Below are 23,777 nucleotides of genomic sequence, written 5' to 3'. Positions count from 1 at the left end.
TTTTTACCACAGTGTCTGACTGTCTGGTTCTCTGTGTTGTTTAGGTACTGGGGAGCAGGACAGCCTGATGATAGAGGGCAGGAGGACTGTGTTGAGATATACTATAGACAAGCTGACCATGTAAAGACATGGAATGACGACAAATGTGGCACAAATCATAACTGGATCTATGAGAAAGCGGTGTAACAATAACTGTCTCTCTCTCTTTCTCTCTTTCTCTCTCTCTCTCTTTCTTTCTCTCTCTTCTTTCCCGTAGTCATGTTAATGGTTGTGTTGGTTCCACTTTTCTGGGCTCCGTTATTTACTTAACAAATAAGGAATACTCATAATGTGCATATAGAAAATTGAGATAATTAGAAGTCAAACATACAACTGATGTCTCTCCTGAGTTCTGCCCCAAACAAAAGAAAGACAGAGTCTTATACCTGAGATCACACCTCATATGATCTCATGTCAAACCCTGCATGTGCAGCTAAAAGAACAAGTTATTCTTAACACAAGGTTTCTGAGAACCTGTCTCAGCAGTATGCAAATCTGCCCTTGTTTCAGAGAAAAACAGACGCTGTCTCGCTATCACCCTCAGTCCCTTTTCACACCTTTTCTCACATACGCCGGGCTGCTGGTTTTGGCAGACAGCTAGACACAGAGGCCTCAATATTCGGCTATACAGTGAGCATAAGTACAATGGCACGTAAGCAAATTAATAACAACATAATCAATGGTGGGGGTCTTTAGACAACCCCCAAAATCAACTTTAACCCCCCCCGACATGCGGCTCCAGCAGTGTGTCGACACCGGCCTCGGGGACGCCCCGGAGGATGAGGTGCAGGGTGATCCGTACGGAGACGATGGAACTCTCGTAGCAGAGAAGGATCTAAAACATCCTCCACCAGAACCCAATATCTCTCCTCCGGACCATACCCCTCCCAGTCCATGAGGTACTGAAGGCCCCTCGCCCGACGTCTCGAATCCAGGATGGATCTAACGGAATACGCCGGGCACCCTCAATGTCCAGAGGGGGCGGAGGAACCTCCCGCACCTCGGCCTCCTGGAGCGGGCCAGCCACCACCGGCCTGAGGAGAGACACATGGAATGAGGGGTTAATGCCGTAATTTGTGGGAAGCTTTAAATAGGGGGCAGTATTTACACGGCCGGATGAAAAAAAACGTACCCGATTTAAACTGGTTACTACTCTTAACCAGAAATGAGAATATGCATATTATTAGTAGATTTGGATAGAAAACACTCTGAAGTTTCTAAAACTGTTTGAATGGTGTATATGAGTATAAAATAACTCATATGGCAGGCAAAAACCTGAGATAAATCTAAGCAGGAAGTGGCCTGTCTGAGAATTTGTAGTTCTTCTTTTGATTCTCTATCGAAACTACAGTATCTGTGGGGTTACGTAGCACTTTCTAAGGCTTCCATTGGCTCTCTAAAGCCAATTGAGGCATCTCCTGTCTCTGGGCAGAGTAAAGAAGCTCAGTTTCTCAGTGGTCTGCCTGGTGACAAAGAGATTGGATAGGCGCGTTCACGCGACCACGCTGTTTTTTTATTTTCCTCTTTGAATGAATACACAATTGTCCGGTTGGAATATTATCGCTATTTTACGAGAAAAATACCATACAAATTGATTTTAAACAGCGTTTGAAATGCTTCTAAGTACGGTAATGGAACATTTTGAATTTTTTGTCTCGAAATGCACTCACGTGTTACGCTTTGGATAGTGACCTGAACGCACAAACAAAACGGAGGTATTTGGACATAACTATGGATTATTTGGAACAAAACAACATTTCTTGTGGAAGTAGCAGTCCTGGAAGTGCATTCTGACGAAGATCAGCAAAGGTAATCCAATTTTTCTAATACTAATTCTGAGTTTAGTGTGCCCCGAACTTGGCGGGTGTCAAAATAGCTAGCCATGATGGCCGAGCTATGTACTCAGAATATTGCAAAATGTGCTTTCGCCGAAAAGCTATTTTAAAATCTGACATAGCTGTTACATAAAGGAGTTCTGTATCTATAATTCTTAAAGTAATTGTTATGTATTTTGTCAACGTTTATGATGAGTAATTTAGTAAATTCACTGAAGTTTTCGGTGGGAATACATTTTCTGAACATCACACGTGTAACGGTCGTCGTGAACACAGGACCAAAACGCAGCGGGAATATGAATGCTCATCTTTTTAATATTGAGAAAAGTGAACACTTACAAAATAAACAAAACAACGACTACACAGTTCCATAAGGCAAAGTAGCTATACAGAAAACATCTACCCACAAAACCCAAAGGAAAAACAGGCTGCCTAAGTATGACTCCCAATCAGCAACAACGATATACAGCTGTTCCTGATTGAGAGCCATACCCGGCCGAAACAAAGAAATCCCAAACATAGAAACATGGACATAGAATGCCCACCCAAATCACACTCTGACCAAACCTAAATAGAGACATAAAAAGGCTCTCTCAGGTCAGGGCGTGACAACACGCCAATGTAAAAAGCTGTTGCTTGATATAAATATGAACTTGATTGAACAAAAACATGCGTGTATTGTATAACATAATGTCCTAGGAGTGTCATCTGACGAGGATCATCAAAGGTTAGTGCTTCATTTAACTGTGTTTTGGGTTTTTGTGACATATATGCTTGCTTGGAAAATGGCTGTGTGATTATTTTTGGCTATGTACTCTCCTAACATAATCTAATGTTTTGCTTTCGCTGTAAAGCCTTTTTGAAATCGGACAATGTGGTTAGATTAACGAGAGTCTTGTCTTTAAAATGGTGTAAAATAGTCCTATGTTTGAAAAATTGAAATTATTGCATTTGAGGTTTTTGTATTTCACGCCACGTTCTTCCATTGGATATTGGCAAGGCGTTCTGCTAGCGCTACAGGTTTACAACATACCTCGTTCAATCTCCTCAGGACTTTAAACGGCCCCACAAACCGCGAACTCAGCTTCCGGCAGGGCAGGCGGAGGGGCAGGTTTCAGTTCGAGATCCAGACCCTGTCCCCCGGTCCGAACACCGGGGCCTCACTGTGGTGACGGTCTGCGGCAACTTTCTGACGTCGTACGGCGCGCTGAAGGTGGACGTGAGCGGCATCCCAGGTCTCCTCCGCACGCCGGAACCAGTGGTCGACCGCAGGAGCCTCGGTCTGACTCTGATGCCAAGGGGCCAGAACCGGCTGATACCCCAACACGCACTGAAAGGGAGAGAGGTTAGTGGAGGAGTGGCGGAGCGAGTTCTGAGCCATTTCTGCCCAGGGCACAAACTCCGCCCACTCCCCCGGCCGGTCCTGGCAATAAGACCTCAGAAACCTAGCCACATCCTGGTTCACTCTCTCCACCTGCCCGTTACTTTCGGGGTGAAAACCTGAGGTAAGGCTGATCCATTCACTGACTTCACTGGCTGCTGCTTCTGTAAGAAAACACATGTGATCATGGGACTGTCATTTCCTCTACAGTCCACCACACTGTCTACAGTCTACTACAGTACTAGTCTACTACAGGAGGTCTACTACATCGTGTTCTCCTCATAACTATCTCAGTGTTCTGTCATAACTTATTTTTCACTGGTTTCACTCTATCTCTCTCTCTCTTCTCACCACTGAGGCTGTCAGCAGCACTTTCTCTGGTTCCTGGTCATTTGAATCTCAGGGGTCAAATATACATATGAAGAGCTGTGAAAACGTGGTCACTTGTCTGAAATGCTCTGGACTAAAACAGCTCCAATGCATCACTAAAGATGTCTGAGAAACATTTTAAATTGTAGCTTCCAGCTTCTCTGTCAGCAGGACCGTTTTGGGAGTGGATGGTTTGTGTGGTGTTGGAGCAAGAATAGTGTTATGGTGTCATGACCTACCTGAACAGCAGAGGGTGCTGTCTTTGGCCTCTCCAGCTGGGCTGGAGACTTGGCTGGTGAGGGTCTGGGGGATGGACCCCTGGATGCTGGGGGGCCAGGTTGGTGAGGGCCTGTGGGCTGGCACTGTGCAGGTGTGGCACCATGTCCCCACAGAGGGTGGAGAGCCTCAGCTCCGAAGGAAACAAAAGAGGAGCCTCCAGCTTCTCCAACCCCCCAGGTCCTCCAAACCTCTTCAGATGCAGAACCAGCACACTGCCCAGAGACAGAGAGGAAGAGAGATGAACAGACAGACAATGAAACCACTCAACAAAATAACAGATGAGTGAAATGTGTTGGGTGGTGCTCATCACTAAGTCCTACAACCTGCTCAGGAAGGTAACTACTCCTAAAGGCTCAGGACACAATGACCACTCATTTCATTACACACTGCTAGTCCTATGAGAGGTTATAAAGGGACAACTCACAGAGGCAGTGTGTGGAAAAGCTCCACCTTTGTGGCGTGGAGTCCTTTACAGCCCTCACATTTGAATTCAACCTTTTCACCCTGGGTTAGAAACAAAAGCATTACAAAATGAATGATACCACTACAATAATAAGATAGCGTATTCTGAGGCAGTGGGCAGCTTGCCCTGGGTGTTAGTCTCTACATGCAGGTCTGAGCCCTAAGTGCTGACTTTGAAAGTGAGTGCTAGGCTGCTCTGCAAGGTGCGCTCAGGGCTGAAGTCCAATGAGAGGTGGTTGTAGTCCTCTCTGGTGGACGACTCGCGCCCACAGCTTCAGAAGCAGGACAAAGAGAAGAAAAATGCTTCAAGTCTGTTTCTGTTTCAGGTGTCTACAATGTTTCTGTTATGCCATGTGTTTTGTAATATTATTTGTAGAAATATCATGTTCTCAGTAGATACATTACAACCAATGGGAGCTCTTACCTGGTACATGTGCGCACCGACACAAGCTGGAACTCCAGCTGGGAAACAGGGCAGGTATAGCTCACCCCGAGTGTCTTCAGTATCATGCCCTCCTCCTTCAGCTGACACAGCATGTTCACAAGTAACTCGTGTGCGTCCTATGATGCGGAGAGAAAGAAACATACCAAGATAAAAGCAAATGAAGAAGATAAAATGAACCCTTGCAAAAAGAGCGCACGTACACAAGAGAGTAGTGCCTCAGTTACCTGTTGCGTGTCCCCCAGATATTTCAAATCATATCCCGACAAGGAGTACTTGACCTTCCACATGAGGTCTGCTTTTGAGGCCTGGTTTGCTCCACTGTCAGGTAGACTCGAACGGTACACATCAGACAGACACCTGTAGGGGAGACAGAGAGTAAATTAGCAGCTGACTGGATGGTGTCAACCTACTGGCTTACGCCTAAAGAGGCAGATGAGTATATCCAAATATGTTTTATCTAACGGCACCTCATCATTAGAAATGATTCATTCGATTCAATGCAATTTCACCTTTGAGGACGGACAATGATCAAAACAACAAAAATGTGTTGTTTATTCTCCTAAGATATTTGGTTTGGATACTGCTCTCAATTCCAGAGCATTTTAAAAAACTACCAATTTCCCACGGTAATGTGGAATGTTCAGTCATTGAGCATTATGGGAAAATAGTAATTCTACACTTTCCAAGTTGGCCTACTAATGTTTACATCATAATCATTGTATCATTGTTGTTCCTCTGGTTTATGAAGATTCCGAAAAAATTAAAAAAAAGGAAAAAAATAAAAAATACATACACAGCAAAATATGAAGGAGTTAAGGTTAGGAAAAGTGTTAGATTTAGCAAAAATGCTCTCCTAACCTGCTACGACAAACACTTTGTATAGAAGTCGCATGCAAATTCATGACCACAAATAATGGGTGTGTGGGGAAGTGTCTGCTTTTGATCCTTCCTTTACCTGAGCAGGTTGGAGAAGGGGGAGGAGCTCCAGAGTTGTTCCTGGTGCAGGATTTTCTTTAAGAAGGAAGGCAGGACCAGGAGACACTGCAGGATGGCGTTAAGGAAGCAAGTGTTGCCAATGTTAGGCAACCTGTGAAGAAAAAGCAGCCATCAGTACACACATAGATATACAATACCCTAGACACATAGAGTGGCCTATGTCATAAACCTTCATAACTCTGTCAAGTGATGATAATGGCAGCCATCTTGGTCATGGAAAAATTATATGTAATTATGTGAGTACACAAAGAAGTGGATGTCCTTTAGGCCAAGATTGTTATAATTAATTTCTTTATAAATATCTAATAAAACTGACATGCTTGATAGTAAGCCCTATCCCCAAAGTATATCAGACATTGATCTCTAAACAATAAAGAACTTATATTCAATGCATTTGTGGTGTGTTGTGGTTTACCCAAGAAGTTCCATGTTGACCAGTGCCCCCCGTTCTCCTCTGGCCCCCTGGGTCTCTTCTGACCCTCTGGTGGCTGAGCTGGCCCTGGGAAGACTCATGCTTCTGGTGGCTGAGACTGGCCTCTGGGGCCTTGGGCTAGAGTGGTCCAGAAGAGACAGAGGTCTGGAGGAAGGAGATAAACAGGTCTAAAGCCTCCAAAACAGAGATCGTATCACTCTACGCAGTCTCTCTATTAAATACTATACTGTACTATAAACACAGTCTGAGTAGTTACGCATGTATTGCTGTCCATATAAATGCAGTGTACCAAGTAGACCAGGGCAATAGGTTAGTACTCTCTTTATCCACTAGATGTGGACAGAAGAGCCTAAAACTACAGTTTGTGGAAAATAACTTTCTGGGACTGTGTTTATAGAGTTTCTCAGAGTAGGAGTCTGATCTAGGATCAGTTTGCCTTTTAGAACATTAAAAATCTGATTATTATGGAAAGAGAGGACCTGATCCTAGATTAGCACTCATACTCTTGATAAACACTGGCCCTGGTCTTGTAGCTCTAAACCCAACTCTCTAAAGAGACTCTAGGATGGCACTGTACTTTTTGTTTGAATTACCTGACTGTTGTGCCCTCATGGCTGGTGTCTCCATGACAGTCCAGAGGGTTGGTAGGAGAGGGAGAACTAGGGAGGGACACCACTGGAGAGGATTTCACTGGGGAAGGGTGTTTGGCAGGTGACCGGGGTACAGAGGGCTGTTTAGCAGGAGAGCAAGGCTGAGAGGAACATTTAACAGGAGAGGAAGGTGGATGGAGGGAGGAGAGTTGGTCAGAGGGTGAAGGGTCAGAGGTGACGGAGGCATTCCGTTCAGAACGGTCAGATGGAATTGGAGAGGGGGGATGAAGTGCCACTCTCATTCTTCTTTCTTGTCTTCTGCTCTACATCAACTGAATTTGCTTTATGACGTTTTTTCTGTTGACAAGAAAATGTGATAGTGCTGAAAAAAATACCCTTTTCACCGATCCCCAGCAAATGGAAGAGGGGGGGTCATCGGAATAGGAAAAGGTAGGCCTAACCGAGAGGAACTTAGCTATCTATCCTAAACCTCATATAACACAGAATAGACAGGTTACATTGAGTGGCATTTGCAACAGCCGAACTTCATGTACATTTCATGTACACTTTTTATGCATTTGTCAATCAGAATGTACTTTTATTCTTCCCACTAGGTCTAAGAGAAAAATACTACTCCAGAATTTAAGTAGTTGTTAATCGATTAAATGACCTGATTTCATACCTTTTGCACCAGCAGAAACAAGCCATGTCAATAACCAATGAAGACTGATACATATCCACATTAACCCATTGTTCAAATTGGCTTAAAGACCATTGTGATGTCATCGGTCATGTATGACACCACCATCTGGCAACCCATTCTATAATATATTGTTCAATGAACAAATATGTTTTATTGAAGAGCAAAGTTATGCAGTATACATACAATATTGGAGATAATATGTTCCATTGTTTTCCTGTTTCTTCTTTTACATTCATTTTTTTGTATGTTGTTTCATTGAACGTACGACCACAATAAAGGCATTTTAAGTGCCTTCATCTTCATCTTCCTTGTTTTTTGATAGCTTCCATGTTGTTTGTGGATTGATCATTGGTATATTGAAATGCTAAATGCTTTTTCTCTTATTCACCAGCAGATGAACAAAGGGTTGGTCAAAAGAATGTGAACAGGTGATAGAGATTTAGCCTGAACCTCAAACAACAATCCAGATTGGTTAGGGACAGTATTCCATATTCAAATCTTGCCCTAAAGGCAGCTCTGCCTCAAGGACATAATGAATGTGATTGGTTCAAATAAAGCTCAATGGTCAGTGGACAGAGCTTACAGTGCCCAGTGCGAGTTAAATACACTTGCTAGGTGATAAGTTGGGGTTGAATGGAAGGCATAACACAAGGTTGCTGGAGTGAATTTTGTTTTCTAACCTCACTCCAACCCCTAAACAATTCTTCTTACCTAAACTTAACCCAACCCTAGCTAGAGTCCCAGATCTGTTTAATGATGTCTTGCCAACTCCTACAGTGGTTCTTCCTTAAAAAGTTGCATCATACTGCAGCACAACTTGCGGGCTGCCACAGAATTCTATGGCACGTTATTTAAGTGTCAACCATTGTTGCATTAATGCTAGTTAGTGCTAGTTTGACCACCACAGGGCATCTTTGAGAAGCATTTGACAGTTTTTAATATTAAACTAATCGTTCGATAAAAGATCGGCTCTCAGAACTCATTTACACGTTTTACTGTGTGTGTTTCAATCCTCTCTCTCTTCCTCGACCTCTCTCTCTCGACCTCTCTCTCTTTCGACCTGTCTCTCTCTCTCTCTCTCGACCTCTCTCTCTCTCTCTCGACCTCTCTGTCTCTCTCGACCTCTCTCTCGATCTCTTTCTCTCTCGACCTCTCTCTCTCTTACCGGTTGCACCCTCTATAACCACTCTTTATATTTACAGTAGTGATGGACAGCTGGAGGCATTTTGTTTTTCACAAGCTAGAAGGCTGTGAATTCTGAAAACAAGCCAACCTAACTAAGAAACATTTCATTGGTTGCCATGGTGAATAATCCAATAATAATTGGTTGGACACATGAAAGGAAACAAAGAGTTTACCGGAATCTCTAAATGAAAATACTTGCAGATCAATACAGATCCACAAATTACAGTAGTAGATCTAATTGCATTTAGAGGATTCTAAATTATTATCTAATGGGCTTTTATACAATTATAATAATAATAAAAATAATAATAATAAATGAATATATTTGTAGGGGTTGGGCAAATCTGGTTTTAGAGTACTTAAGCTTTGAATACATTGCAAGTTTGCCTATTTTTTTTCTTTAGGCTACACTTTACAATAGGACTCATCTCTGACTGACTGCAACATCTACAGTGGTACAAAAATAAATATATTATTGAATTACTTTTTTTTAAATGTATATGTTTATTAAGTAGTCTTGCTTGTCTCAGAGCAGCACAAAACGCTGCTGAAATAGTTGACCATACGCGGGTAGGCTTTTGCTTCAAATCCTATTGTAACAATTGGATGACTTTGGGAGTTTCAGAAAGCAACAATTTGTTGCCTTCATTAGCCTACTTTATTCTTAAAATAACTCCAGCACATAGAAGAGAAAGGAGCCTTAAATAATGAAACAATAAAGCAATTTAATTCACACATGCATTTAACTGTATTTAATATTGGCCATCAACCAAAAACACACTCTGGTAGAAACATGTTATTGATTATTATAATCTTTTTACTATTTCAAAATGCATATGTTTAATAAGCTACTGTGCAGTCTAACAAGTAAACATAGCCTACAGTACAAGGTAAACATGGCAAAGATGCTTAATTCCTTACATAAGGGAGAGCAGGCCATGTCAAGACTTTCTCAGTGACCTCAAGTACTCATTAACTCTGCCTTTAATGCTTTTTCGGGTTGCATCAGTCATGGACACAGTATTAATGGTGAACACCTGGAGGTTCACTGGTAAGCCACATTTGCCTCTGGATCCATCCCAGTTGGGGCGGCAGGTAGCATGATGGTTAGAGCGTTGGGCCAGTAAGCGGAAGGTTGCTAGATCGAATGCCTGAGCTGACAAGGTAAAAATCTGTGGTTTTGCCACAGTTAACCCAATGTTCCTAAGCTGTCATTGTAAATAAGAATTTGGGTGGTGGGAGTCATATCATGTGGTATATTATCAAACTAAGGCTGGTGGGAGTCATATCAAGAAGTATATTATTGTCACGCTCGTGATAATGGATGGACCAAGGCGCAGCGTGATTTGAGTTCCACATCCTTTTATTAAGTGAAAACTTCTTAACAAAACAATAAACAAGCAACGAAATGTGACTTACGTGGTGCAACAAGCACAAGCACAAGCACAAACAATATCCCACAAAAGCAGGTGGGAACAGGGACACCTTAAGTATAATCCCCAATTAGAGACAACGATAATCAGCTGCCTCTAATTGGGAACCATACTTAATCCCAAACATAGAAATAAATCGAAAAGAACACCCCCAGTCTGAGTAGCAGGCAGTTTAATTTGGGCACGCCTTTCATCCGGATGTCAAAATACTGCACCCTACCCTAGAGAAGTTAAACATGTGGAACTCTAAGTACGCTGCGCCTTGGTCTACTCCTTCAGACGATCGTGACACAAATGGAGGGCGAGGGAGAGCTTTATATGCGTCTCTGTGTGTGGAGTACAGGTGATCTAGAATTGTTTTCCGTCTGGTTGCACATTTAACATGTTGATAGAAAGTTGGAAGAACTGATTTAAGTTTCCCTGCATTAAAGTCTCAGGCCACTAGGAGCGCCGCCTCTGGGTGAGTGGTTTCCTGTTTGCTTATTTCCTTAATACAGCTCACTGAGTGTGGTCTTATTGCCAGCATCTGTCTGTGGTGGTAAATAAACAGCCACGAAAAGTATAGCTGAGAATTCTCTAGGCAAGTAGTTTGGCCTGCAATTTATCACAATATAATCCGCTTCAGGCGAGAGACTTCCTTAGATTTCGTGCACCAGCTGTTTACAAATATGCACAGACCGCCCCCACTTGTCTTATCGGAGTGTGCTGTTCGATCTTGCCAGTCCAGCGTGTATCCCGCTAGCTGAATATCCATGTCGTCATTCAGCCACGATTACGTGAAACATAGGATATTACCGTTTTTGATGTCCCGTTAGTAGGATATTCGTGATCGTACCTCGTCTAATTTATTGTCCAATGATTGCGCGTTGGCGTGTAGTATTGACGGTAAAGGCAGCTTTCCCAGTCGCCTTCGCCAGGTCCTGACTAGGCATCCGGCTCTTTGTCCTCTGTACCTGTGTCGCTTCCTCATGCAAATAATGGGGATGCCGGTCCTGTGGGGTGTTTGGAGAATGTCTTGTGCGTCGTCTTTGTTATAGAAAAAATCATCGTCTAATCCGAGGTGAGTGATCGCTGTCCTGATATTGAGAAGCTCTTTTTTGCCGTAAGATATGGTTGCAGCAACATTATGTACAAAATAAGTTACAAATAACGCGGGAAAAACCCCCACAAAAAACACACATTAAACAAGTGAGATTACCCTATAGAACTATAGCTTTATTTGTCCCAATCCTGGATGATAAAGGAAAACGCATTACTAAAGATCTTACTTTAATGTGTTATTCAGTACATGTTCAGTGGTGGAAGAGACCCTCTGGAGTTGCTGCAGTGTGTCTGGGGCTGCTGTGTGTTCTCCTACTGGCTGGGATCATAGGCCTGTCTGTCTACTGTAAGTTTAGTATGTTGTCACTGAGACTTATGTAGCCTATTTAATCATACTTAATTATCAATGGTATGGTAGTTACATGTTTGATTAACTTTTCCCTTTTACAGATGGAGTCATTGATCATCACGACTCAACAGAGAGAGACCAGCAACAGGACAGCAACAGCCTTCTGACTAAGGAGAGAGACCAGCTACAGACCAGTTACAACAACCTGACTAAAGAGAGAGGCAAAGCTTTTTGTGATAGGTGAGATATAAACTGTGATAAATTAGAAGTAAAATCAACAGTAATTATATATCAATGGGTTTATGAAGATACTGGCTATGTGTCACGTCCTGACCAGTTTAAGGGGTTATTTGTTATTGTAGTTTGGTCAGGGCGTGGCAGGGTGTGTTTGGTTTGTGTTGTTGGGATTTTGGGGTTAGTTGTATGGTCTTTATATTTTTACGTTCCCTTCTAGGAGTTGTATTTCTTTGTTTTGGCCTGGTATGGCTCTCAATCAGGGACAGCTGTACATCGTTGTCACTGATTGGGAGTCATACTTAGGTAGCCCTTTTTCCACCTGTCTTTGTGGGAAGTTGTTTTTGCACTGCTGTGTGTAGCCTGCAAGACTGTCGTGCGGTTTTTTTTCAATAAAAGTTAAGATGAGCAGTCAACCCGCTGCATTTTGGTCCAATCACTACGATGGCCGTTACACTATGTTTCTCAATGTGTACACCTTTGCTCTACAACAGAGCAGCATTTTCAAAAGGGATGGAGAAACTTTGACTACAGTTTGTACTTCCTCTCTACTGAGAAGAGAACCTGGGAGGCGAGAGAAGCAGTGCTGGTGATCATAAACCACAGAGAGGAACAGGAGCGAGAGAGAGGGGGGGAGAGAAAGCGGGAGGGGTGAGAGAGGAGAGGAAGGTGTGAGGAGAGAGAGAGAGGGGGGGGGGGAAGAGAGGAGCAGAACTGGTGATCATAAACAGCATAGAGGAACAGGTGTGTGAGAGAGGTTGAGTATTTTCATCAGTACACTAATATGTGGGCAGTTTTAAAAAATATATTAAGTGACCGTTTTTTATCTTTCTCAACAACCGACCATTTATCTTCAACCTCCACATGAGAACCTGGATTGGTCTGACTGACTCAGTTACTGAGGGGACCTGGAAGTGAGTGGACGGCACCCCACTGACCACAGGGGGAGATATTTGACCATTTTACCTTGTGATATGGAGATACAAAACAATGATAAATTGCTTCCAATCATGTTCATCAAAATGTATGTTCCTACTCATGAATGTCATTCAATGAGAACTATAGATGTATTATAGAAACCAGGTAATAATTATTACAAAGCTCTGACGAAGGCCGTGAGGCCGAAACGTAAAGCTTATTAAATATCAGTGATACTATCAAGAGCAGTGTGCGGTTTCCTTTTTCCTTCATCTTGTTCAATTGTTGCCATGCACCTGCAAATAAGATTGCTCAGATGTGCGAGTGCCTTGAATTTTTTAATAATTACATATGAAAATGTAACTGAAAGAGTGAAATAAATGTGTTGATGGCCAATTCTTGATAATGTATGATCATCTTACAGAGTGTGTCTTTAACCTCTATGGGACCGGCGGGACGAATTCGTCCCACCTACGTAACAGCCACTGCCAGCCTGTGGCGCGATTTTCAAAATCTTCAAAATCCTATTACTTCAATTTCTCAAACATATGACTATTTTACAGCCATTTAAAGATAAGACTCTCGTTAATCTAACCACACTGTCCGATTTCAAAAAGGCTTTACAACGAAAGCAAAACATTAGATTATGTCAGCAGAGTACCAAGCCAGAAATAATCAGACACCCATTTTTCAAGCCAGCATATAATGTCACCAAAACCCAGAAGACAGCTAAATGCAGCACTCACCTTTGATGATCTTCATCAGATGACAACCCTAGGACATTATGTTATACAATACATGCATGTTTTGTTCAATCAAGTTCATATTTATATCAAAAACCAGCTTTTTACATTAGCATGTGACGTTCAGAACTAGCATACCCCCGCAAACTTACGGGGAATTCGCTAACATTTTACTAAATTACTCACGATAAACGTTCACAAAAAGCATAACAATTATTTTAAGAATTATAGATACAGACCTCCTCTATGCACTCGATATGTCCGATTTTAAAATAGCTTTTTGGTGAAAGCACATTTTGCAATATTCTAAGTACATAGCCCAGGCATCACGGGCTCGCTATTTAGACACCCGGCAAGTTTAGCACTCACCATAATCATATTTACTATTATAAAAATGTCATTACCTTTTGTTGTCTTCGTCAGAATGCACACCCAGGACGTCTACTTCAATAACAAATGTTGGTTTGGTCCAAAATAATCCATCGTTATATCCGAATAGCGGCGTTTTGTTCGTATGCGTTCCAGACACTATCCGAAATAGTAAAGAAGTGTCGCGCGCTTGGCGCAATTCCCGACAATAAAATTCAAAGTATTCCATTGCCGTACGTCGAAGCATGTCAACCGCTGTTTAAAATCAATTTTTACGTCATTTTTCTCGTAGAAAAGCGATAAAATTCCGACAGGGAATCTCCTTTTCGGCAAACAGAGGAAAAAAATCCCAAAGGCGGGGGCGGTCGGGGTCACGCGCATAAGCTAGTGTCTCTTGATGGGCCACTTGAGAAAGGCGATAATGTGTTTCAGCCTGGGGCTGGAATGACGACATTCTCTTTTTTCCCGGGCTCTGAGAGCCTATGGACGACGTGGGAAGTGTCACGTTAGAGCAGAGATCCTTAGTAAATGATAGAGATGGCAAAGAAGTTCCAGAAATGGTCAGACAGGCCACTTCCTGTAAAGGAATCTCTCAGGTTTTGACCTGCCATTTGAGTTCTGTTATACTCACAGACACCATTCAAACAGTTTTAGAAAATTTGGGGTGTTTTCTATCCATATGTAATAAGTATATGCATATTCTAGTTACTGAGTAGGAGTGGTAACCAGATTAAATCGGGTATGTTTTTTATCCAGCCGTGTCAATGCTGCCCCCCTAGCCCTAACAGGTTTTAAACCTGAGAACATAGGACTATGTCTATAACCGAGGAGGATGTTTTTACCACAGTGTCTGACTGTCTGGTTCTCTGTGTTGTTTAGGTACTGGGGAGCAGGACAGCCTGATGATAGAGGGCAGGAGGACTGTGTTGAGATATACTATAGACAAGCTGACCATGTAAAGACATGGAATGACGACAAATGTGGCACAAATCATAACTGGATCTATGAGAAAGCGGTGTAACAATAACTGTCTCTCTCTCTTTCTCTCTTTCTCTCTCTCTCTCTTTCTTTCTCTCTCTTCTTTCCCGTAGTCATGTTAATGGTTGTGTTGGTTCCACTTTTCTGGGCTCCGTTATTTACTTAACAAATAAGGAATACTCATAATGTGCATATAGAAAATTGAGATAATTAGAAGTCAAACATACAACTGATGTCTCTCCTGAGTTCTGCCCCAAACAAAAGAAAGACAGAGTCTTATACCTGAGATCACACCTCATATGATCTCATGTCAAACCCTGCATGTGCAGCTAAAAGAACAAGTTATTCTTAACACAAGGTTTCTGAGAACCTGTCTCAGCAGTATGCAAATCTGCCCTTGTTTCAGAGAAAAACAGACGCTGTCTCGCTATCACCCTCAGTCCCTTTTCACACCTTTTCTCACATACGCCGGGCTGCTGGTTTTGGCAGACAGCTAGACACAGAGGCCTCAATATTCGGCTATACAGTGAGCATAAGTACAATGGCACGTAAGCAAATTAATAACAACATAATCAATGGTGGGGGTCTTTAGACAACCCCCAAAATCAACTTTAACCCCCCCCGACATGCGGCTCCAGCAGTGTGTCGACACCGGCCTCGGGGACGCCCGGAGGATGAGGTGCAGGGTGATCCGTACGGAGACGATGGAACTCTCGTAGCAGAGAAGGATCTAAAACATCCTCCACCAGAACCCAATATCTCTCCTCCGGACCATACCCCTCCCAGTCCATGAGGTACTGAAGGCCCCTCGCCCGACGTCTCGAATCCAGGATGGATCTAACGGAATACGCCGGGCACCCCTCAATGTCCAGAGGGGCGGAGGAACCTCCCGCACCTCGGCCTCCTGGAGCGGGCCAGCCACCACCGGCCTGAGGAGAGACACATGGAATGAGGGGTTAATGCCGTAATTTGTGGGAAGCTTTAAATAGGGGGCAGTATTTACACGGCCGGATGAAAAAAAACGTACCCGATTTAAACTGGTTACTACTCTTAACCAGAAATGAGAATATGCATATTATTAGTAGATTTGGATAGAAAACACTCTGAAGTTTCTAAAACTGTTTGAATGGTGTATATGAGTATAAAATAACTCATATGGCAGGCAAAAACCTGAGATAAATCTAAGCAGGAAGTGGCCTGTCTGAGAATTTGTAGTTCTTCTTTTGATTCTCTATCGAAACTACAGTATCTGTGGGGTTACGTAGCACTTTCTAAGGCTTCCATTGGCTCTCTAAAGCCAATTGAGGCATCTCCTGTCTCTGGGCAGAGTAAAGAAGCTCAGTTTCTCAGTGGTCTGCCTGGTGACAAAGAGATTGGATAGGCGCGTTCACGCGACCACGCTGTTTTTTTATTTTCCTCTTTGAATGAATACACAATTGTCCGGTTGGAATATTATCGCTATTTTACGAGAAAAATACCATACAAATTGATTTTAAACAGCGTTTGAAATGCTTCTAAGTACGGTAATGGAACATTTTGAATTTTTTTGTCTCGAAATGCACTCACGTGTTACGCTTTGGATAGTGACCTGAACGCACAAACAAAACGGAGGTATTTGGACATAACTATGGATTATTTGGAACAAAACAACATTTCTTGTGGAAGTAGCAGTCCTGGAAGTGCATTCTGACGAAGATCAGCAAAGGTAATCCAATTTTTCTAATACTAATTCTGAGTTTAGTGTGCCCCGAACTTGGCGGGTGTCAAAATAGCTAGCCATGATGGCCGAGCTATGTACTCAGAATATTGCAAAATGTGCTTTCGCCGAAAAGCTATTTTAAAATCTGACATAGCTGTTACATAAAGGAGTTCTGTATCTATAATTCTTAAAGTAATTGTTATGTATTTTGTCAACGTTTATGATGAGTAATTTAGTAAATTCACTGAAGTTTTCGGTGGGAATACATTTTCTGAACATCACACGTGTAACGGTCGTCGTGAACACAGGACCAAAACGCAGCGGGAATATGAATGCTCATCTTTTTAATATTGAGAAAAGTGAACACTTACAAAATAAACAAAACAACGACTACACAGTTCCATAAGGCAAAGTAGCTATACAGAAAACATCTACCCACAAAACCCAAAGGAAAAACAGGCTGCCTAAGTATGACTCCCAATCAGCAACAACGATATACAGCTGTTCCTGATTGAGAGCCATACCCGGCCGAAACAAAGAAATCCCAAACATAGAAACATGGACATAGAATGCCCACCCAAATCACACTCTGACCAAACCTAAATAGAGACATAAAAAGGCTCTCTCAGGTCAGGGCGTGACAACACGCCAATGTAAAAAGCTGTTGCTTGATATAAATATGAACTTGATTGAACAAAAACATGCGTGTATTGTATAACATAATGTCCTAGGAGTGTCATCTGACGAGGATCATCAAAGGTTAGTGCTTCATTTAACTGTGTTTTGGGTTTTTGTGACATATATGCTTGCTTGGAAAATGGCTGTGTGATTATTTTTGGCTATGTACTCTCCTAACATAATCTAATGTTTTGCTTTCGCTGTAAAGCCTTTTTGAAATCGGACAATGTGGTTAGATTAACGAGAGTCTTGTCTTTAAAATGGTGTAAAATAGTCCTATGTTTGAAAAATTGAAATTATTGCATTTGAGGTTTTTGTATTTCACGCCACGTTCTTCCATTGGATATTGGCAAGGCGTTCTGCTAGCGCTACAGGTTTACAACATACCTCGTTCAATCTCCTCAGGACTTTAAACGGCCCCACAAACCGCGAACTCAGCTTCCGGCAGGGCAGGCGGAGGGGCAGGTTTCAGTTCGAGATCCAGACCCTGTCCCCCGGTCCGAACACCGGGGCCTCACTGTGGTGACGGTCTGCGGCAACTTTCTGACGTCGTACGGCGCGCTGAAGGTGGACGTGAGCGGCATCCCAGGTCTCCTCCGCACGCCGGAACCAGTGGTCGACCGCAGGAGCCTCGGTCTGACTCTGATGCCAAGGGGCCAGAACCGGCTGATACCCCAACACGCACTGAAAGGGAGAGAGGTTAGTGGAGGAGTGGCGGAGCGAGTTCTGAGCCATTTCTGCCCAGGGCACAAACTCCGCCCACTCCCCCGGCCGGTCCTGGCAATAAGACCTCAGAAACCTAGCCACATCCTGGTTCACTCTCTCCACCTGCCCGTTACTTTCGGGGTGAAAACCTGAGGTAAGGCTGACCGAGACCCCCAGACGTTCCATGAACGTCTTCCAGACCCTTCACGTGAACTGGGGGCCCCGATCAGACAATATATCCTCAGGCAACCCGTAGTGCCGAAAGACGTGGGTAAACAGCGCCTCTGCAGTTTGTAGGGCCGTAGGGAGACCGGGCAAAGGGAGGAGATGACAGGACTTAGAAAAGCGGTCCACAACGACCAGGATTGTGGTGTTACCTTGTGAAGGTGGAAGATCGGTTATAAAATCCACCGACAAGTGCGACCACGTCCGTTGTGGAACGGGTAAGGGTTGTAACTTACCTCTGGGTAGGTGTCTAGGAGCCGTGCACTGGGCGCACCCTGAGCAGGAGGAAACATAAACCCTCACGTCCTTAGCTGAGGTGGGCCACCAGTACCTCCCACTAAGACAGCGCATCATACGACCAATCCCAGGATGACCAGAGGAGGGTAACGTGACGCCCGCTCAATGTCGGCATCCAGCTCCCATACTACCGGTGCCACCAAACAAGAGGCTGGGATGACGGGAGTGGGATCCATGGACCGCTTCTCTGTGTCATACAGCCGGGACAATGCGTCTGCCTTAACCTGTTAGGGCTAGGGGGCAGTATTTGCACGGCTGGATAAAAAAAATGTACCCGATTTAATCTGGTTACTAATCCTACCCAGTAACTAGAATATGCATATACTTATTATATATGGATAGAAAACACTCTAAAGTTTCTAAAACTGTTTGAATGGTGTCTGTGAGTATAACAGAACTCATTTGGCAGGCAAAACCCTGAGACATTTTCTGACAGGAAGTGGATACCTGATGTGTTGTATTACCTTTAAACCTATGCCATTGAAAAACACAGGGGCTGAGGAATATTTTGGCACTTCCTATTGCTTCCACTAGATGTCACCAGCCTTTACAAAGTGTTTTGAGTCTTCTGGAGGGAGATCTGACCGAACAAGAGCCATGTAACGATGATGGCCCATTAGACACCTGGCGCGCGAGTTCATGTTGGGTACCCTCGTTCCAATACGTTATAAAAGAGAATGCATTCGTCCACCTTGAATATTATTCATGTTCTGGTTAAAAAAGGCCCTAATGATTTATGCTATACAACGTTTGACATGTTTGAACGAACGTAAATATATTTTTTCCCCTCGTTCATGAAGTGAAGTCCGGCGGGCTTAGATCATGTGCTAACAAGACGGAGATTTTTGGACATAAATGATGAGCTTTTTTGAACAAAACTACATTCGTTATGGACCTGTGATACCTGGAAGTGACATCTGATGAAGAGAGATAGTATTTTCGATTTTAGATCTCCCCAACATGACGGCTAGTCTGTATCGCAACGCGTATTTTTCTGGGCGCAGTGCTCAGATTATTGCAAAGTGTGATTTCCCAGTAAGGTTATTTTTAAATCTGGCAAGTTGATTGCGTTCAAGAGATGTAAATCTATAATTCTTTAAATGACAATATAATATTTTACCAATGTTTTCTAATTTTAATTATTTAATTTGTGGTGCTGACTTGACTGCCGGTTATTGGAGGGAAACGATTTCCTCAACATCAATGCCATAGTAAAACGCTGTTTTTGGATATAAATATGAACTTGATAGAACTAAAAATGCATGCATTGTCTAACATAATGTCCTAGGAGTGTCATCTGATGGAGATTGTAAAAGGTTAGTGCATCATTTTAGCTGGTTTTATGGTTTTGGTGACCCTGTCTTTGAATTGACAAAACATTACACACAACTCTTGTAAATGTACTGTCCTAACATACTCTAAATTTATGCTTTCGCCGTAAAACCTTTTTGAAATCGTAAAACGTGGTTAGATTAAGGAGATGTTTATCTTTCAAAGGGTGTAAAATAGTTGTATGTTTGAAAAATTTGAATTTTGACATTTATTTGGATTCAAATTTGCCGCTCTTGAAATGCACCTGCTGTTGATGGAGTGCACCACGGGTGGGACGCTTGCGTCCCACCTAGCCCATAGAGGTTAACGTTCTGGGAACCTGGACTGTAAGAGAGGGTAAACACAAAACGGGTGAAAAACATGGCCCACCTTGCCTGGCGAGGATTCAGTCTCCTCGCCTCCCTGATGTACTCCAGATTGCGGTGGTCAGTCCAGATGAGAAAAGGGTGTTTAGCCCCCTCAAGCCAGTGTCTCCACGCCTTCAAAGCTTTGACGATAGCCAACAGCTCCCGGTCCCCCACATCATAGTTTCGCTCCGCCGGGCTGAGCTTCTTAGAGAAGAAGGCACAGGGGCGGAGCTTAGGTGGCGTACTCGAATGCTGAGAGAGCACAGCTCCTATCCCAGCCTCAGATGCTTCCACCTCCACTATGAATTGCAAAGACGGATCCGGATGAGCCAACACAGGAACCGAGGTAAACAGAGCCTTCAGTTTCCTAAAAGCCCTGTCCGCCCCAGCCGACCACTGTAAGCACACCGGACCCCCTTCAGCAGTGAGGTAATGGGAGTAGCTACCTGACCAAAACCCCGGATAAACCTCCGGTAGTAATTGGCAAACCCTAAAAATCGCTGGACCTCCTTCACCGTGGTGGGAGTCGGCCAATTACGCACGGCTGCAATGCGGTCATTCTCCATCTCCACTCCTGACGTAGATAGGCGATATCCTAAGAAGGAGACGGACTGTTGAAAGAACAGGCATTTCTCAGCCTTGACATACAGGTCATGCTCCAACAGGCGACCAAGCACTTTGCGCACCAAGGACACATGCTCTGCGCGTGTAGCGGAGTAAATCAGAATGTCATCGATATACACCACTACACCCTGCCCGTGCAGGTCCCTGAAAATCTTGTCTACAAAAGATTGGAAGACTGATGGAGCATTCTTTAACCCGTACGGCATGACAAGGAACTCATAATGCCCTGAGGTGGTACTAAATGCTGTCTTCCACTCGTCTCCATCTCAGATACGCACCAGGTTGTATGCACTCCTGAGATCCTTTTTAGTGAAGAAGCGCGTGCCGTGCATTAATTCAATCACCGGGGCGATCAGAGGTATCGGGTAACTGTACCCCACTGTGATTTTATTTAGACCTCGATAATCAATGCACGGTCACAGACCCCCATCCTTCTTCTTCACAAAAAGAAACTCGAGGAGACGAGTGAGATGGAGGGCCGAATGTACCCCTGACGCGGGGATTCGGAGACATACGTCTCCATAGCCACCGTCTCCGCTTGCGACAGTGGATACACGTGATTCCTGGGAAGTGTAGCATCTACCATGAGATTTATCGCACAATCCACCTGTCGATGGGGTGGTAATTGAGTCACCTTTTTACAGAAGGCGAGAGCCAAATCGGCATATTCGGGGGGAATGCGCACGGTAGAGACCTGGTCTGGACTTTCCACCGTAGTAGCACCAACGGAAACCCCTACACACCTACCTGAGCACTCTCGCGACCACCCCGTAAGAGCCCTCTGTGGCCATGAAAAAGTGGGGTTATGACACATTAACTAGGGCAGACCCAGCACCACAGGACATGCAGGAGTGTCCATAAGGAAAAGAGTAATTAATTTTTTCGTTGTGACCCCCCCCTTCATTGTGATCCCACCATACTCAAAGGAGCTGTGGCTTCCCTGATTAATCCTGACCCTAATGGTCAACTATCTAAGATGGGAACGGGGAAAAGCACATCCACTGGTACAATGGGGATCCCTAAACTATGAGCAAAAGCTTGATCAATAAAATGCCCAGCCGCGCCTGAATCTACTAGCGCCTTATGCTGGGAACGCGGGGAAAAATCAATAAAAGTAACAGACACAAACATAAGTGCAACAGAGGGCTCTGGATGAGAATGGTGCCAACTCACCTGGGGTGATAAAAAACGTATCCGATTTAAACTGGTTACTACTCTTGCCCGGAAACAAGAATATGCATATAATTAGTAGATTTGGATAGAAAACACTCTAAAGTTTCTAAAACTGTTTGAATGGTGTCTGTGAGTATAACAGAACTCATATGGCAGGCCAAAACCTGAGAAGATTCCATACAGGAAGTGCCCTGTCTGACAATTTGTTGTCCTTCTGTTGCATCTCTATTGAAAATACAGCATCTGTGCTGTAACGTGACATTTTCAAAGGCTTCCATTGGCTCTCAGAAGAGTAGGGTGTGACGGGGGTGTTTTGGGTTCTAGTTTTTCTATTTCTATGTTGGGATTGTTTGGGGTTGATCTCTAATTGGAGGCAGCTGATCCTCATTGCCTCTGATTAGAGTTCATATTTAAGTAGGGGTTTTTCTCTTCTTGTTTGTGGGTTATTATCTTTTGAGTAGTGTGTTTTCCTCTGCGTCTTGGTTTGTTGTTTTTGTGTTTTCAAGTTATTTATGTATTGCATTCAATTTCACGTCAAATAAATATGTGGAACTATGAACACGCTGCATTTTGGTCCGCTCCTTCGAACCGCCGTGACAATATTACCATTAGGGGTCAGTTAGAAAGGTAATCATACAGTAGATATTACCATTAGGAGTCAGAAAGGTAATCATACAGTAGATAATCAAATCAAATGTATTTATATAGCCTTTCTTACATCAGCTGATATCTCAAAGTGCTGTACAGAAACCCAGCCTAAAACCCCAAACAGCAAGCAATGCAGGTGTAGAAGCACGGTGGCTAGGAAAAACTCCCTAGAAAGGCCAAAACCTAGAGAGGAACCAGGCTATGAGGGGTGGCCAGTCCTCTTCTGGCTGTGCCGGGTGGAGATTATAACAGAACATGGCCAAGATGTTCATAAATGACCAGCATGGTCAAATAATAATCACAGTAGTTGTCGAGGGTGCAACAAGTCAGCACCTCAAGAGTAAATGTCAGTTGGCTTTTCATAGCCGATCATTGAGAGTATCTCTACCGCTCCTGCTTACCATTAGGAGTCAGTTAGAAAGGTAATCATACAGTTAGTTAAGATGGATGACTACATCAACGACCAGGTTATTAAAGAGAATTAGAACAGAACAACGAGGGAGAGTGAAGACTGAGACTCATCACTCAGGTAAGAACTAAGAAAACTCTCTATCACGGAGACTGAAGCACCTCAGTGATAAAACGCAATCACTGCACCTCAAGCAGATTACACACACACACACGAACACACATACACACACAGATTTACAAAAACAAATGACTTAAAACACAGAAAAATGCTAACTGATAGCAAGTCCCAGTGGATGCATTTTTTTATTATTACTGTCAATTATGCAAATAGATGTATGTTTTAAGTGTATTCAGAGATATTATAGAGGAAATCTGCTGTTCAACCTAAACAAAGTGGTCACCCCACCACTGATTTGGTAAAAGGCTGAGGAATGGGGCTGGAGAAATGTAACCAGTGTTAAATTCATAGACAGAGCTATGGATGCAACAACTGATCATCCATCAACATTATAGTTTTAACTGTGTTTTGAGGCTTTTCGTACAATTTATTTACAATAACATTGTTTATAAACAATTAAAAACAAAATCTTATATTTTGGGTTCTGATAGGGTACAACTGTTGAACTAAGCTGATGAGGCATTTATAAGTTATCTTTATGAATGGATTGATAAAACAGCTGTGAGAAACTATTGTCCTATTGTGGCTGATTTTGTAACACCCTCTTTTACTTGTGTGTGTGTGTGCACGTGCGTGTGATTGTGCGAGTGTTTGAGTGTGTTTGTGCTATTGTGTGTGTGTGTGTTTGTGCGTGTGGGTATGTGTTCTCACCTTCTTATATGTGTGTGTGCATGCGCA

At 43.3% G+C, this 23,777-nt stretch overlaps 1 protein-coding gene and 1 long non-coding RNA gene across 2 annotated transcripts; one reads left to right on the top strand and one right to left on the bottom strand.

Annotated features, from left to right (window-relative positions):
- Positions 1-3,361: 3,361 nt before the first annotated feature.
- On the bottom strand, positions 3,362-7,107 carry LOC106602202 (ubiquitin carboxyl-terminal hydrolase 37-like). The gene is made up of 10 exons (XM_045722903.1): positions 6,833-7,107; positions 6,222-6,383; positions 5,766-5,897; positions 5,035-5,167; positions 4,790-4,926; positions 4,538-4,637; positions 4,328-4,407; positions 3,864-4,115; positions 3,607-3,653; positions 3,362-3,419 (listed from the first exon to the last, which is right to left on the bottom strand). Exons 2-9 carry the CDS (start codon positions 6,317-6,319, stop codon positions 3,644-3,646), a joined length of 942 nt encoding a protein of 313 aa, XP_045578859.1. The 5' UTR covers positions 6,320-6,383; positions 6,833-7,107; the 3' UTR covers positions 3,362-3,419; positions 3,607-3,643.
- A 3,462-nt stretch (positions 7,108-10,569) lies between these two features.
- On the top strand, positions 10,570-12,852 carry LOC106598324 (uncharacterized). Its single transcript, XR_001327160.2, has 3 exons — positions 10,570-11,210; positions 11,436-11,537; positions 11,642-12,852. It is a non-coding gene; the product is annotated as an uncharacterized lncRNA (long non-coding RNA).
- Positions 12,853-23,777: the final 10,925 nt, after the last annotated feature.

The sequence above is a fragment of the Salmo salar genome, chromosome ssa08 (assembly GCF_905237065.1).
Source record: "Salmo salar chromosome ssa08, Ssal_v3.1, whole genome shotgun sequence".
Classification (NCBI taxonomy): Eukaryota; Metazoa; Chordata; class Actinopteri; order Salmoniformes; family Salmonidae; genus Salmo; species Salmo salar.
This window is presented reverse-complemented; position numbering and strand designations above follow the sequence as displayed.